The sequence below is a fragment of the Condylostylus longicornis genome, unplaced genomic scaffold (assembly GCF_029603195.1).
Source record: "Condylostylus longicornis isolate FDR11 unplaced genomic scaffold, ASM2960319v2 ptg000096l, whole genome shotgun sequence".
Taxonomy (NCBI): domain Eukaryota; kingdom Metazoa; phylum Arthropoda; class Insecta; order Diptera; family Dolichopodidae; genus Condylostylus; species Condylostylus longicornis.
In genome coordinates this window covers 126-18389 of record NW_026578064.1, presented here as the reverse complement: position 1 = coordinate 18389, position 18264 = coordinate 126, and the positions used below count along the sequence as shown (strand labels likewise).

The window sequence follows — 18264 nt, the reverse complement described above, 5'->3', positions numbered from 1 at the left end:
TTCCAAGAATCCTTAAAAAGGATAGAACCATGATTAGATCGTAATTTAAGACAATTACGTAATCGGAGAAATAAATTACACAATAAAATTAAGCATTCTAGGGACAATAACTCACTTATTAATGAATATAATGAGTTGGCGAATGAACTCAAAAATAAATCCAATGAGGCATATGATATTTATATCTAAAATATAGGTCAAAAAATATGGCAAAGATTTTTTGACTTTTTTAACTCCAAACGTAAATCGTCGGGATATCTGAGCTCCATAAGTAAGAACGGGTTAATATCATCTTCTAACTCTGAGATTTCCAATTTTTTTGCCAATAATTTTCAACAAACTTATAGATTAGATTCTTTTTCTAATTATGTCTATACGCTCACTAGTATAGATAACGGCCATCCCCTTCTTAAAGATGTTCATCTTTCAGTAGACAACGTACTTCAGGGTATTTGTGACTTAGAAACCAATAAAGGACCTGGACCGGACCTTATACCGCCTATACTTCTTCATAGCTGTAGACACAATTTATCATATCCACTTACTTTGATTTTTAACAAATCATTGTCCTCTGGTTTTTTCCCGTCAATATGGAAAACTTCCCACCTCATACCTATTCATAAAAAGGGGGATAAGACTTCGGTTGAAAACTATAGAGGAATTGCCATTCAATCTGTCATTCCTAAATTACTTGAGAAATTAGTTACGGGTACAATTGTACCCATTGTTAACCCATTACTAAATAATGAGTAACACGGCTTTAGGACTGGTCGCTTTACGACCACCAACCTTTCAATTTTTACATCCGATATTCTTTCGTTTATGGAAAGAAGGTTTCAAGTTGATGCGATATATACAGACTTCAGCTTCTGATCGCATTGATCACATTATTTATTTATTTATTTATTTATTATTCCTTTATTTTTCAATATTATATATAATAATTTATATAATTTATATAATAATTTATATACAATATTATCCATAATAATTTCAAAAATAACATGAAATATTAAATCTATGAAAAATAGTTAATAGCAGACTGTAATTTCAAAATTAGATGCGAATGCTATAAAGCAATATTACTTAAAAGTAAAAATTCAAAGTTATTACTAAGCCAAATATAAAAGCAATTCATTAAATACATATGTAATTCATAAAGTTCAATAATTTTGGGGTAAACAAAATCAAAATAAAAAAAAAAAAATATAATAAAATGCAAGTGTAAAAAAACCAAAAACAAAAAGAAACAGTATAGTTATAGCAATATAAAAAAAAAATTTAATAAAGTTGGGTCAAACCAATGGTTTGTATTGTAGCACTTTTCCCTTCAACAAGTGAAAATTCTGCTTTTAAATACAGTCTATGTATAGCTATCACACTATTAAAATTATTTTCATTCATATACAAAACTATTTCTGGGATTGCATATATTTAGGATGACGCATATATGCAGTCTTTGAATTAAAGCAAAAATTAATATAAAAAGGGGTTAACATAGTGCTCGATTTTAAGGGTTAATTGTGTGAGTTAAGAAAAATAATTATATTTTTTAATTTCATGGGATTTACCGTTAGCTTTCTGCGTTTATAAAAATTTGGAAAAGCTTGCGGTTTCGGAAATATAAGGTGTCAAAGATTCGAATTTTACGAATTTCAAGAGGTGATAACTTGAGAGGGGGTGGAGATGGAAAAAAATTTTCTTCTAACGAAATGAACTATTTATTAATATCTAAAAGCTCCTAAAATTTCAAGCTTCTACAGTCTGGGGTCTAGAAGAAAAACGACATCAAAAATTTGGAGAAAAAGGACTTTAAATAACGGTAAATTTGAACGGCCATTTTGTTTTTATTAAGTTGAACTATAGTATACCGCGCAAGGGGAAGCAAGCCACTGCCTTTCTGCGTTTGCAAAATTTCAAAAATGCTTATGGTTTCATTGCAACAAATATTAAAAAAAGCCCATTTTTAGGGTTTTGGGGGGGTATAACTTCTAGAGGGGGGGAGATAGGTAAAAATTTTGTTCTACGGAAATAAGTTTCTAGTGAAGATCTATGTATGTGTTAAATTTCAGCTTTCTATCTTCAAAGGTGTAGAAGTTTTGTAAACAGACACACGGACAGACGGACGGACGGACGGACGGACGGACGGACGGACGGACGGACGGACGGACGGACGGACGGACGGACGGACGGACGGACGGACAGAGTGAAACTAATAAGCACTTTTTTCAAAAAATTTTTTGGAAAAGTGCTAAAAAGCAAAAAGTTCTTATATTAAACTTTAAAACATAATATTCAAAAGAGCAAAAAAAAGTAAAAAAGTAAAGTAAAAAAGTAAATGCGACAAAAGAAGAAAAAGAAAATGTGGGTAACCAGAAGAAGGCAAAACTTTAAGAAAAATACTACCAGAAAACACAAGAATACCACAAAAAAGATTCGAGTATAGACCAAATTAGCTTCATCACACTTTTATCTTAACTTAAAACAGCCAATAATTTTTCAATTTGATCATGGCTAAAATCTAAAAGCCAAAGCTTTACTTTCTTTAAAAAAAGTGATAGTTTTCTAATTAGCCTTAAAGCAAGAGGAAGCCTATTATACAGTAGTGGCGCCACTATATCAAAAAATTTTCTATAAAAAGTAGTTCTGAAATATGGAACAATAACCCGAGACAAATAATTAACACGCATGTTACGAACTTCAAGGAATCTACTGTGTAAATATCCACCCCTTTTAAAAAATATCTTTAAAACTTTATAAAAGTATAGATGCTTCAATGGTAAAATTTTTAATCTTCTAAATAAATCCAGACTATCACACCTGACATGTTTTCTACAAATAATTCTTATTACATGCTTTTGAGCAATCAACAACGGTTGTAACTTGTTCCTATAAGCACCACCCAAAGTAGTTAAACCATATTGTAATTTAGAGTGGAATAACCCATAATAAACCATCGATAAAACCTTTTCTGAACAATATCTACTCAACTGATATATATTGCGTACAACTGCTAAAAAAATAGGAATTCAAAGAAGAAGTATGATTAAGCCATTTCAAATTATTATCAATCAACACACCTAAATACTTAAACTCAGAAACTTTTTCAATCAAAAAACAACCATTAGAACATATGTTATTTTCTGTATACAACTGCTGATGAAAAGGCAAAGAGCAATTAAAAGAACAGTGAAGCATTTTTTTACAGTCTCCACAATGAAAGATGAAAGGAGAATCTACCGGTGGTTGACAAGTTATATTAAAAAACATAACTTTTGTTTTATTACTAATTACAAGTCTATGCCTACAGAACCAACCCCTAAGAATATCAAGGTCATGATGAATATCGCAAACAATATCAAGTATACTAGTAGTTCCATACGCACAAGCAAGGTCATCAGCAAAGGCTGTTACTTTACCCTTAAAATTTTGAGAGAATAAACTATTAATGTAAATCAAAAATAGGATAGGACCTAAAACAGACCCCTGCGGAACACCACTGTTTATAATTCTATAATTACTAAATGTACCCCCAATTTTAACTTTTTGCGGTCTATGTCTAAGATAAGAAGAAAACCAATCATGCACAAAACCACGAAAACCAATTTTCAACATTTTGTCCAATAGGATTCCATGATCGACCATATCGAAAGCCTTGGTAATGTCCACAAATAAACCAGCCGCAAAATTTTTCCTATCTAAATTTTTATATATACTACCAGTAAACTCTAAAAGCGCATCGTCAGTCGATCTACCCTCTCTAAAACCAAATTGGCATTCGCTAAAATATTCATTATTATTCAAAAAATTAAGAATTCTGGACTTAATGGCTTTCTCAAATACCTTAGAAAATTAAGACAAAATTGAAATTGGCCTATAATTGTTTACATTCCTCTTATCACCTTTTTTAAAAAGAGGTAGTACTTCAGCAAATTTAAGAGAAGAAGGAAAACACCCAGAACGAACACTAAAATTATATAAATAACATAGTATATCAACAATGTTCAAAGCTATATTTTTCAAAAGTAAATTGGAAATGTTATCATCAGTGCTAGAATGGGAATTTTTCAAAGAATTCATTATTTTAAGTAATTCCATTCCCGAAATTGGGTGAAACACAAAACTGTTAAGCTGAAAATCTTCACTTGCTAATAATTCACAACAATCACTGAAAGAACCACTAGGAAGTAAATTATCGGTTACACAGGAAAAAAAATCATTAAATGAGTTTGCAATAGTACAAGGATCATTTACATTACAATTATTAATATTAAGCTCAAGACATTCACTATTATTCGTAGACCTGTTTAAAATGTTATTAACAACACGCCATTCACCTTTAATATCACCACTATATTTACTAAATTCATTACAAAAATATCTCTCTCGACAAAGAGGAATTTCAGATCTAAGTTCTTTACATAATCTACGATAATAATTACAGAGTCTGATATTATTAGGGTGTTTTAAGCATTTATTACGTAATTTATTCTTTTTTTCAATCTTCCGCACCAAGTCATCGCTTATCCAAGCTTTAAGTTTTTTTACACTTCTATTAATCCTGACCGACGGTGACATACAGCTATTAATATGCATTTTTAGTATCACAATAAATCTATCAAAAGCTGTAGATGAATCACCACAGTTGTAAACACTCTCCCAACATTCATACCTAAGCAGATGATTTAGTTTTAAAAAATCAATTTTTTTGAAAGAATGCGAAGAAATTGTGGAAACATTGAAAGCTCTAGTTACATCACATAACATCAAGGCGGTCATGCAATGGTCAGAAATTTGAAAATCAAAAACACCACTTTCACAATTTACAAAATTATTACACAAAAACCTAACAGCAATATGATCAAGGCATGTGCCTGAATCAGGTCGTATAATTTGCTCAATAACACAATTTAAACCATACGAGGCCAAGAGAAACTTATAATTATCTACATCACAATTGGAATTATCAATAAGATCTATATTTATATCACCTAACAAAATTAAATTACCTGATTTTATATCACATAATAAATTACTTAAATCACCAAGAAAAACACCTCTACTCAAATTGTTTACATGTAGTCTGTATATACCGAAAAAGACATACTTAATATTATTAATAAGACAACTAAACTTTATTATATCAGCACTCAACATATTTAAGTAAATAACATCATCATACATAATATTATCTTTAATAAAAACTCCAATACCTCCACAAGCATAAGAATCGTTACAGGTAGCCAAAAAAAAACATAACCAGGTATTCTAAAATCATTCTTCTCGTAGCTATATATCCATATCTCAGAAACAAAAATTAAATCAGGTTTTTTGATAAAAGACTCTAAATGGGCAACTAAGATATCAAAATTCGCACGTAAACTTCGCACATTCTGGTGTATAATTAAAAACTGACATGAAAAATCTTTATCTACTTGAAATATGCCTTCACAATTGTTACCAACATTTAAGGTGAAATTATTAGATACAAACTCTTGAGGATCAATATTCAGATCTAAATTAGAACACATATTATGTATAATAAAACACTAACAGAAAAAATAATAATAATTAGGAATTCAATTTTAATTTATTTAAATCGTCAAAAGTCTGTATTCTATAAACTGTATCACCATCTCTTTTGCGCATCAAGATAGAAGCATTATCAAACCACAAATATTTAAATTGCTTAAGATCTTTTACTTTTTTTGCTGCAGAAAACAATGCATTTGTATAAGACGTAAAACTATGGTGTATATAAATATTTTTAATATTAGTACATCCAAATAAACCAGAATTCAACTGCTTTCTTCTAGACTACTTTTTCTTCATAACACTTAATTTATTTTGCAGAGAAACAAACTTTACACAAAGAATAGTTTTATGTTGATCATTCGAATTACCTTCAAGTTTATTATTTTTTGGTTTGCTGCTAACTTTTTTTATGAAACATGTCTCAATCATATTGGAAGTTATATTTTCTTCAACACCGTCATTGAAAATTTTTAAAGCACTTTCGAGCATATTGTTTTTATTTAAATTAGGGATACCTTCAATTTCAACAAACTTTTCCTTTTGTAGTTGCTCCAAATAATTTAATTTCTTTTCCAAAGTAAAAACTTTATTCTCCAATTTTTCTTTTTCATTTTGAAGCTTATTAATTAGAAAAAAAACATTTGCATTCATTTTTTGCATTTCGTCATACAACAATTGTAGCGTAATAGGAGAATTCTCGCATACTACATCATTCAAGTTGTTAATAGTACCGTAAGTCCTCTCAGTAGTATTTTTGAGAGAGCTAATACTGCCATCAGGAAAAGAAGTGTTGCTCTGTAGTTGCTGAAGACTAATGCTCTTTGCAGCAATACCTACAATTGTAGCAGGAGGACTAGCTGAGCCGGTCATTTGTTGAGATTTGCGACGCTCTCTACTACACTTATCACAACGAAACCAGTTTTTTGCAAAAACTCAATGTCGCTCTCCACAAGATTTACACAAGCTGCATGAAAAATGTTACTGCAATTGCTACAAGTAATTTTTAAGTCGCATCGAACCACCTTTTTGCCGCAATGACAAGGCATTTTTAAATGAATTCAACAAATAAATTAAGCAGCAAAATGAAAATATTCAATGATTACTCGAAATATGTACAAAAATGCATGTACCAAATTTACAATTAATAAATTGCAATATGTACAAGATTTTGTTAGAATTAGTAATTTGCAATGGAACAAAAACGAGCTCCAAAGAAACCCAAATGCTGTCCAAAAAAAAAACAAGTTTTCCAAAAAAAAAAAGACAAAAGTTCTAATACGTGTTTACCCCCACACGATTGACTGAGAACTTAGCTTAGAGCATAAGCTAAGACAATTTGGTTTTAGGAATCCACAATTGGGATGGTTAAAATCTTACTTCACTGAAAGGACCCAATTTTTCAAGTTCCAGGGTGTTAAGTCGAAACCTATCCATGTCTACTCTAGCGTTCCCCAAGGAAGTCATTTAGGCCCTATTCTTTTCAATATCTTCATTTCTGACCTCTCTCAGTGTTTGGCGGGTGTTCCGCATCTGATTTATGCTGATGATCTGAAAATGTATCATATTGTAAAGGATATTTCTGACACCAATTATCTCCAATTAAAGTTAGAACATCTAAATTCTTGGTGCGAGACTAATAAATTAGATCTTAACGTTAAAAAATGTTATGTTATTAGTTTTTCACGTAAGGGTTCAAACCTCTTTCAAGAATATTCACTTCAAAACTCCACTTTAGAACGCGTTTACCATATTACTGATCTAGGTATTATTATGGACAGTAAACTCAATTTCAATTTTCATTATGATTCTATTATTTCTAAAGCAAGCAAAATGCTAGGTTTCATTAAGAGGAGAGCCAGAGAATTCAATAATACTGAAGTAACTAAATCGCTCTATTGCTCCCTTGTTCGTTCTGTTCTTGAATATAGCAGTATTATTTGGGATCCGGCATTTTCTGTACCCAGAAATAAAATTGAGTCGGTTCAAAAACAATTTTTATTATTTGCTTTGAGAAGGCAATATAACCCCAATGACTTCCACAATATTCCTTCATATAAAATTAGACTTCAATCCCTGAATATTAGACTTCAATCCTTGTCACGCCGGTTTTTGTTGTCTTCTTGTTTTACCTATGATGTCCTAACAGGAAAAATAGACGTGGACTTCATTAGAGACAAAATTATTATCAACAACGACGTCAGACCTACCAGACATACTAAATTCTTAAAAGAATATACGCATAGGACTGAATATGCTAAAAATGAACCCATAAATATATGTTGTACTGTATTCAATCGTTTTAGTCATCTTTTTTCACCAGCAGTTACAAAATACACCTTCAAATAGAAAATTCATAAATCACTACTGACCTAGTACAATATCAAATGATAATTATATGACCTAATAATACAATTATTAAATCGTATTAATATTAAATACCTATTCAGCATAAATGATAACATAATAAAATTCTTTCTTTTTATACCCTGCACTTCGTGAAGGGTATATTAACTTTGGTATGGAGTTTGTAACTACTTGAAGGAGTCATCTGCGGTATGGACATATATATATATTCTTGCTCAGCGTAAAATTCTGCGTTGATTAAGACATATCCGTCCGTCCGTCCGTCCGTCCGATCGCACGATAACTTAAAAACGAATAATTCAATCGACACCAAACTTTCACAAGTTGCTTCTTTTGTCTCAAGGACGAACCCTATTGTTATTGGACCAATTCGGACAGCGGGTTCGGGTAGCTGCCATACAACTCAAAGAGTTTATTTTAATTATTTCCAAAACTAATAAAGGTACAAATATAAAATTTTGTATACATGTGTCCAATCATATTCTACATATGCTCTAAAAATTTTAATGAGATAGCTGCACCGGTTCGGGTGGCTGCCATACAACTCCAAAAGCAAATTTTTTGTATTCAGCAAAATAATAAAGTCAGATTCAAGAAACTTGGCAGTCGTGTGTTCAATTATAGATCAGATATATTTGCGAAGTTTTAGTGGAATTGCTTGACAGGTTCGGGTACCTGCCATACAACTCCAAAAGCTAATTTTAAATATTTGGAAAAATAATAAAGTCAAATTCATGAAACTTAGCAGTTGTGTGTCCAATTATAGATCAGATATACCTGCGAAGTTTTAGTGGAATTGCTTGACAGGTTCGGGTACCTGCCATACAACTCCAAAAGCTAATTTTAAATATTTGGAAAAATAATAAAGTCAAATTCATGAAACTTGGCAGTTGTGTGTCCAATTATAGATCAGATATATTAGCGAAGTTTTAGTGGAATTGCTTGGCAGGTTCGGGTACCTGCCATACAACTCCAAAAGCTAATTTTAAATATTTGGAAAAATAATAAAGTCAGATTCATGAAACTTGGTAGTTGTGTTCATACCGACTGAAACGTTTTTACTTGTTATTTATTATTTTTTTATATGTATCATATTACATTACTGTAATAAATTCATTTAATGTTTTGTTAGTATAGTTCAATTTAGTTTATAAGTATGTATCATGTATATTTTTGTTAATTTTGTAAACTATATAAATTTTTGTAATTATGTAGCATCTTGTTTGGTGCAAATTAAAATAAAATAAAAATAAAACAAAAATAAATAATCGTATCATATTGCACATTAATATTGCTTCCTGTGGCTTTTAGGTTAGCTTTGTGAAAATTAGGTACACATATATGACAATGAAATGGAGCTGATTCATTTTCATTTAAAGTATTATATATTTTTTTGCTAATTTTTGAACATTTTAAATGGATACACTTGTTGCACGTGTTACACTGTAAACTTAAATCCTCTTTATCACTCCATACAATATCATGTGTATATATTTTATACTTCGAAGATTTAGTAGACCGGTCAATTGAATATTTTTATTTTTCCGCATTACAACGATATTATTTTTTCAAAAAAATTAATATATATTATCTTTAATTATATGTTCAAAATATTTAAATAAAAAAATAATTTCACAGCAAACAGTGTTGCCAGAATTGACCTTAAAGATCTTATGTTACTTTCAACAGTTATGTAGGGAAGTCGTTGTCGAGGTTGATATGAAAATTTTGACTGTGTTAAGTTCTCTATCCTGCTTAATCCGTTGTTAAAATTAATGTCCATCGGCTTCGATGGTGGATTTGGGTTTCTTTGAGGGTAAAAACTGTTTCTAGGAGGATTTTGAGGTAGTTATAATGATTGACTGCGTTGCACTCGGTAATCTTTGTTTGTATTTCTTTGACTTCGGGGAGAAGAATTTCTATTGTGTGAGTTACTGTAATTACTATGGTCGTTATTTCTTTCACCATAACCATAATCGTTGGGCCTATTTCTATTACAATTGTAATAATTTTTCTGTCTGCAATCATTTTGATTGTAGTTATTGTTTTTTTTGTTTTGTTGAAAGTTATTTGGATAAGTTCTGTAAGTCTTTTGATTTAATTCTTAGCTATTCTATTATTATTAGTGTTTGAACTCTTATTCCTAAGGTTTAGGTGATAGTTATTTCTAGAATTATTTTTGTTCTTACATGTTCCATTACCATTGCCATAATTTCTCTATGCATATACGGCTCCAATCAATATACTCATTATCCTTTCTAAGGTTTTTGGATTTATACAGTAGAAAATAGATCTCATTGATTCTGGGATCTTATTATGCTCCACTGCGTTGATGTGGTCTGAAAGCAAAAGTTTTTTTTAACTTAATGGAAATTTACATGGATTGCAATCAATGCAGCAATCAATGTAAAGAAAATAAATACTTAGTAGTCATGTGAATTACAGTATAAAGCAATGTAGAGAACATTTCGTCGGCAATTTCTTCATGCCTCTGTAGCTCAGTTGGTAGAGCGTCCGCCTAGAAAGTGGTAGGTCACTGGTTCGAGTCTAGTTCGAGGAGAAAAATTTTTTAATGAATTTTTCTGCCTTTAACTCGTTCCTTTGATTACGTCATCCATCTCTTCTGCAGTTACATGAAGAAATTTCCATTAAGTTAAATTATTAGTGTATTAAGCACATTCTTATTAATTTCGCAACTATGATGTTGTATTAGTAAAATTCATAATATAAAAGTCTTATCTTTACGCTAAGTCTTTTCAAGGATGTTTTTATGTCATTATTAAACTAACCACTTATACACCACTAGTTCTAAAGTTTGTGCAACGTCTTGCGTCGAACACCTCCTCCAACCTACTTCGATCCCCGAAGTTATTAGTTAATTTTTCTTTTATCTCTAACTAACTCGTTACGTGGCTGTTTATTTAAAATTCTTTGCTCGCCCTTTCGACTTAAATTTTATTGAATTAGAAAAAATACTGTGACTCAAATAATCATATTTAAATAAAATATGTTTGGTTCAAAAGATCTATAAAGTTTTGTAGGTGTCTAAAGTATCCGTTAAAATCAAGTAATTTTCTTATATGTTTTAATGCATCAATGGGAGAAAGAGGGGCAGTTGACCGTGGGTTTTCTCTTAGCTCATATGTGAAGTGTCGTCGGTTATGTAAATGAGAAGGTGCTTAGTATTATTGAGATATTATCCAATAGTGTAGTGTAGTTAATAGAATAATAGAAAATTTATTTTTTCATTTTTTTATTTAAGAATAATTTTAGCCATTCAACACAAGAAAAACTTTTTTATTAATGTTCAAAAAATATATTTGTTGGTATGGAGCGAAAGTTCAAAATTATTTTTGAAAATCCGAAGAGCGTATATGTATGTGCTCTACCATAAATTAAGTATAGATAGATATTTCATGTAGAACAAAAATTTTCAAAGCATTTTTTCTATTTCCAAAAAAATAAAAAACCAGAACAAAAACTTCAAAGGCTTTTCTTTCAGCAGTTTTTTTGCTTTTTTTAATGATTTGTATGGTTCTTTTTGTACTCTTTCTCTTTTTAAGAATTTGTGCGTTTGTTTATTGTCACAAGTTTTTTATTAATAGTGCGTAATAATGCCGTATATATCTATATATTATAATTCTATATGTATATGGGATTAGTCATAACACCTATAATGTTAATATTTTTGCCTTTTCACAAAGTGTTTGGATAAGTTTTAACAAACAAAGTGACTATAGCATCTCTTTCATAAACTCCTATAGTGTACAAGATATGCTAATATTTTTGCATTTGTGTGTCTAAGATAAGTTTTTACAAATAAAGATACTATAGCATTTCTTTAGTCGACATATAAATTTTGGGACACAAATGTTGGTATGGATTTCAGTCAGTTCACATTCCTAACGTGTGATACTGGAAAAACTGGAAATGCCCTCTGACTTAATCATAAGCTTTGCCAACAAATCCGACTCTCACCTGTGAGAAGGTAGGCAACGTGGTATATGCCGGGTGACTCCTGGTAACATACTTTGGTATAGCAGTCGAGAGCGGGTGAAAGCGAGTACCTGGCGTATTAACTGCGTCCGATGCCTGGGGGACAGTTTTTAAATCCTGCCAGTAGTATAAAATGCAGTTTCAACAAAAGGATTAAGTACCCCAGATAGTAATCCAATTATGTTGGACAATCCACCATCTTCGGAGGTAGGCTCCTCGGATTCTGGAGAGAGTCATTTATTACATCCAATGGACCCATTCAGGAAGAACGCAAGGATTCGACATTCCCCTCCTTCAACTCAATAACGGACAAAAAAAACGAAAATTCAACTGTTGAAGGTAAACCATCGGACATACCGAATCCATTAAATACAAAAGATTCGAGTATAACCAAAGTTCAAGGCAAAGGAAATGAAGATCAAGGTGTCGATCTTCACAAAAGAATATCAGAATTAGAGTCTTTCTGCTTGGCTTTAAAAAGTGAGGTTTTCCAGTTAAGGGCAGAAAACGACAAACTAAAAGTTACATGCTCAACAGATGAGCAAGAACTCATGCGAGAAACGGATTTGATTCTTAAGCAAAAGAGGTCCAGCAAAAAGAATTATCAACGTAAGTAGTTCAACCAATGGAAAGTGTGGAGGGTTTGGGAATTCCTAATCCGAAAGGTGGTAATGATACTGTCAGGAATTTCAAGCCACCTCTTGTAATCATAAGTAATGATAAGTGGTTGATAAAAATTTAATAGAAGCCATATTTAAAAATAAAAATATGAACTACAAAGTCAGGATGATAAAGAATAAGCAATTAAAGCTTATTGTAGATACGGAAATGGATCCTAAATGAATCACGTTTGGAATGGTCTACATATAAAAATAAGCAAACCAGACCAATGAAAGTTATGGTAAGAAATCTTTACCCTATATGCAAATCGGAGGATACTAAAGATGATTTGCTATATAGAAATTATAAAATTCTAGACGTAGTAAATAAAGTTATAAAGGAAAACAGTAAGAATGTTTAGGTTCCTTTACCATTGTTCATGCTGATTTTCTCTAATTAGGAGAACATAAAGAGAATCTATGAAATATACCAAGTCAGTCGTACGAAAGTTAAGTTTGAGGCAATGTGGAAGGAAAAGACCATTCCTCAGTGCAAAAGATGTCAAAGGTTCGGACATTTACAAAAATTTTGCCGAAGAGAACCGAACTCCGTGGAGTGTGCAGGCAGGTGCCTAACTGCGAAGTGCACCGAACTGAAAAGCGTTGCTGCAAAATATTCAAATTGACTGCAAACTATATTTTTGAAACGCGTACGACATTGGGAACTAATCTTCAGATTCGTGGGTATAAAATTTATGGTATACCTCACCCCAGCAATTTTGAAAAAGAGGGAGCTGCGACCATAATTAAAGAAAGTGTTACACATTGTGATCTGAACCAGATGCAGTAAGAAGTGATGCAAATTGCCGCAGTTGAAATAACTTCAGCTAAATAAAAGTTCAAAGTGGCTGCTCTATACTGTCACCCAAAGTTCAAAATAACGAAAGAATCTTTTAAGAATATACTTAGTCGACTTGGTGACATATTTGTGTAAGAAGGTGACTATCATGCCAAGAATACTGACTGAGTTCTCCACAAACTTCGACCAGAGGTGTGCTTACAGAAATATGTTAAATTTTTCGCCCCCCGATGCGAATTTTCCGAAACCAAGAAATTTTCAGAAAACTTCATGAACGTTTATGGCAACTATGATCTTAATTCCAATCATTCTCCAGTTATATTAGAATTACAAGAAAGTATTGCAAAGAAAAAAGCAAAACCTCAAATAAATCAACGGAGTGGCCAAACTTTCGAGCAGAAAAAGAAACAAAAATAAATTTGAAAATCAAAATAACTGATATATAACAGTTATACGAGGAGACAGAAAACTTACAAAAATTATCCAGAATGCAGCTTGGAAGGTTCCAGAATTAATACCACCAAAAAAGAGGGTGTCAATTATCCTTCGAATATATGGAAAAAAGAAAAAAGGAATCAGGAAAAATGTCTATTAAACACGTTTCATTGACCGAGGCATAGCTATTCCAATTATCAGTGAAAGAGAGGTTGTCGCGGAGCTCATGTCTCTTCAATGTAAAAAAGCACCAGAATTTTATCTGGTCACATTTAATGTAATAAAGCAACTAAACAAAAAGAAAATTACAATGCTTATGCGTTTCATGAATGCCTGTATAAAGATCAACTACGTGCCCAGCATCAAGAAAGTTCCAGAAATAATACTATGCTACACAAGCCTAGCAAACCATTAAACGAAGCAGCTTCTTTCAAACCAATCTCGTTGTTGCCGACAATTTTAAAATTGTTCGAAAAATTATTGCTAAAAAGACTTCAACCAGCAAGTGAAAATAAAGATTTGATCCCAAATCATTAGTTCGACTTTCGAAGAAAACACTCGACGATAGATCAAATTCATCAAATTTCTGACATAATAGAGAATTCTCTCGAAGAAAACCAGAAAGAGCATATCTGCCATAATTTTGGACGTAGCCGAAAATTACTGCCAACGCAGTGTGTTCAACTACTCGAATCGTACTTTACTGATAGGGTTTTTCGAATTAAACAAGAAGAAGAATATTATTCGCTTAGAGATATTGGGTTTGGTGTGCTACAGGGAAGCATATGGGATCAATTTTATATTTTTTCCCGACAGGGGAATGCTTGTGGTAAGAGTCCACTAAAATTCAGTACAACTCCTGCACAAAAAACAAAATCAATGCAATGAATAAACCATGAGGATTTTATACTTCCCAGGTGGCAATCTTTGGATTCAGGATTATTACTGAGAATAAATTACCTCAGGAGGCTGGTGTCACGGATTCTGGGGGAGACCACTTATTGCATCAAACACCTACTGCTGACCCTTTTAGAAGAACACCCCGTGCCATGCTGACACCACTATGTGGTAAAAACAAAGAAAATATGTCCGAAGACGAGAAACAGAAAAATACCAATATGGGTGCAGTTAATGAAATAAAAGATCAGAAAACTGATAACTACCACTTATAAGAATAAGTGAGCTGGAAGCGCTTTGTAAAGAATGAGATCCAGTATCTCAGAGGGGAAAATAATACGCCAAAATTTGAGTCAACAATGTAAATACAATAAAAGAAATAAACACGGAAAAAATTACTACAAACAAAGACGAATACTGTACAGATGAGGAGGTTCTGACTTAGGAAACCGATTGGATTCTCAAGAGAAAAAGCAAAACCGAAGAGCAGATATGTCACCTTAAATAAGTCCTGACGACAAGGTGACCAAAACTGAAAAATCTATGCGGATAAATACAAAATCTGTGCACTAGAAGAAAGATCAAACCCCTTCCTGTTTTATTAAGCAATGTAGAGGAATATCCAAAAATAAAGAAGATTCTGAAAGAAGCCAAAATAAACTTTGAGGTCAACATGATGAATAATAATCTACTTAAAATCAATGTTGATCAAAGGCAAGATTACAGAGAATTAACCAAAAAAAAATTAATGTATCTAAAGTAGAGTGGCATACCTGCGAAAATAAAATGACAAGACCCATCAAGGTGATGACTAGAGGGTTGTATTCTGCTTGCCAAACTGAAGATATTAAAAATGAGCTAAAAGAGAGGACCTAAAGGTCCTCTCTTTAAAGTTCTTGAAGTCGCTAATAAAATTAGAAAGCAGGATATAGAAAACAAGATCACTATGATCCGACTTCTCCTCTTCATGTTAATCTTTAAAAATTCGGAGACATAAATAAAATTTACAAAATACATGTTATTATACACATGAAGATTAAAATTGAGTCACTAAGGAAAAATAATTTAGTTCTTCAGTGTAGAAAGTGTCAGAGATATGGACCCAAAAATATTCCTATGTTGCCAAAATATTGATATATGTTTAGTAACGGGGACACATTTAAAACAGCAAACAGATATAAAAATAAATGGTTACATAGAATATAAAGCGGCGCATCCTAATAATGAATCAAAAGATGCAATTTTGATAAGGAATAATATAAAAACGTAAAGAAGAAAGAGACGATAGCAAATTTATTGTTGTACGAATAGAGTCTTATAAACAAAATTTTGATGTTGGTGTACTTTACTCTCCACCGGAACGTTCTATAAAGAGTGGTTGATTGAAAGATCTTCTGAATCACCTTAAAGAAAGGTTAATTCTGGGAATTGACTATAACGCCCAACATATTGATTGGGATTCTGGATTGACCTCAACAAAAGGAAAAGAGCTAAGAAAAGCTATTAAAGAGATTGGTTGTTACTACCAATCTACTGATAGACCAACATATTGGCCTAGTGTTGGAAATAAAATACCAGATCTGCTAGATTTCTTTGTTGTCAAGAAAATCTCGCCAAATTTCACTAGTTTAAAAGATAACTATGATTTGGATTTGGATCATTCTGCAGTTATATTAAATTTAACTGAGACAATTATCAAAAAACAAGGTAAGCCCATGTTGATTAATAAATCCACTGACTGGACTATTTTTCAAGAATTTATAGAATTTTAATAAAATCATACAAAGTAAATTTAAATAAACTTAGAGAATATTAAAATCACACAAAGCGCTGCCTGAATTAATAAAACACAATATGAGTATAAATCCGTGGGTATGACTTACCCGAGAGAAAATAATAATGAATATGAAAACGAAGAGAGAAGAGCCAGACTCGGATGGCAAAACTCACGAGATCCGGCAGATAAAACTGCATTCAATCGACTCACTCAGAATCTAAAAATAAAAATAAGAAAAGTCAAAGAAGATTCATTTAATAATTACATTAAATATTTGTCAGCCGAACAAAAAAGTAATATGCAGGGCTGATATATTAAAAAGCCAAACTTATATGTCCCGCCTATTACAGGAATAGATGATAAATGGGTAATAGAAAATAAAGATAAGGCTGATATATTTGCAGATCATCGTGAGCAAATTTCTAGGCCAAATGACATACACTCAAACATAAATATAATATATTATTATTATTATTATTATTATTATTATTATTATTATTATTATTATTATTATTATTATTATTATCTTTATTATTATTATTATTATTATTATTATCTTTATTATTATTATTATTATTATTATTATTATTATTATTATTATTATTATTATTATTATTATTATTATTATTACTATTATTATTATTATTATTATTATTATTATTATTATTATTATTATTATTATTATTATTATTATTATTATTATTATTATTATTATTATTATTATTATTATTATTATTATTATTATTATTATTATTATTATTATTATTATTATTATTATTATTATTACTATTATTATTATTATTATTATTATTATTATTATTATTATTATTATTATTATTATTATTATTATTATTATTATTATTATTATTATTATTATTATTATTATTATTATTATTATTATTATTATTATTATTATTATTATTATTATTATTATTATTATTATTATTATTATTATTATTATTATTATTATTATTATTATTATTATTATTATTATTATTATTATTATTATTATTATTATTATTATTATTATTATTATTATTATTATTATTATTATTATTATTATTATTATTATTATTATTATTATTATTATTATTATTATTATTATTATTATTATTATTATTATTATTATTATTATTATTATTATTATTATTATTATTATTATTATTATTATTATTATTATTATTATTATTATTATTATTATTATTATTATTATTATTATTATTATTATTATTATTATTATTATTATTATTATTATTATTATTATTATTATTATTATTATTATTATTATTATTATTATTATTATTATTATTATTATTATTATTATTATTATTATTATTATTATTATTATTATTATTATTATTATTATTATTATTATTATTATTATTATTATTATTATTATTATTATTATTATTATTATTATTATTATTATTATTATTATTATTATTATTATTATTATTATTATTATTATTATTATTATTATTATTATTATTATTATTATTATTATTATTATTATTATTATTATTATTATTATTATTATTATTATTATTATTATTATTATTATTATTATTATTATTATTATTATTATTATTATTATTATTATTATTATTATTATTATTATTATTATTATTATTATTATTATTATTATTATTATTATTATTATTATTATTATTATTATTATTATTATTATTATTATTATTATTATTATTATTATTATTATTATTATTATTATTATTATTATTATTATTATTATTATTATTATTATTATTATTATTATTATTATTATTATTATTATTATTATTATT

General features: G+C 29.4%; 1 protein-coding gene across 2 annotated transcripts in view; it reads right to left on the bottom strand.

The window, feature by feature from the left end:
* LOC129613902 (zinc finger and BTB domain-containing protein 14) overlaps positions 1-16694 on the bottom strand; it is a 36424-nt gene extending 19730 nt beyond the window's left edge. The window contains exons 1-3 of one of the 2 annotated variants that reach the window (XM_055528221.1): positions 16569-16686; positions 10343-10522; positions 10089-10238 (exon numbers count right to left, since the gene is read on the bottom strand). In XM_055528221.1, coding sequence (XP_055384196.1) covers positions 10089-10124 — 36 coding nt within the window. In that variant the 5' untranslated portion in view covers positions 10125-10238; positions 10343-10522; positions 16569-16686. Of the gene's footprint in view, positions 1-10088; positions 10239-10342; positions 10523-16568 lie in introns of both variants that reach the window. The other variant, XM_055528222.1, reaches the window with a different exon arrangement.
* Positions 16695-18264: the final 1570 nt, after the last annotated feature.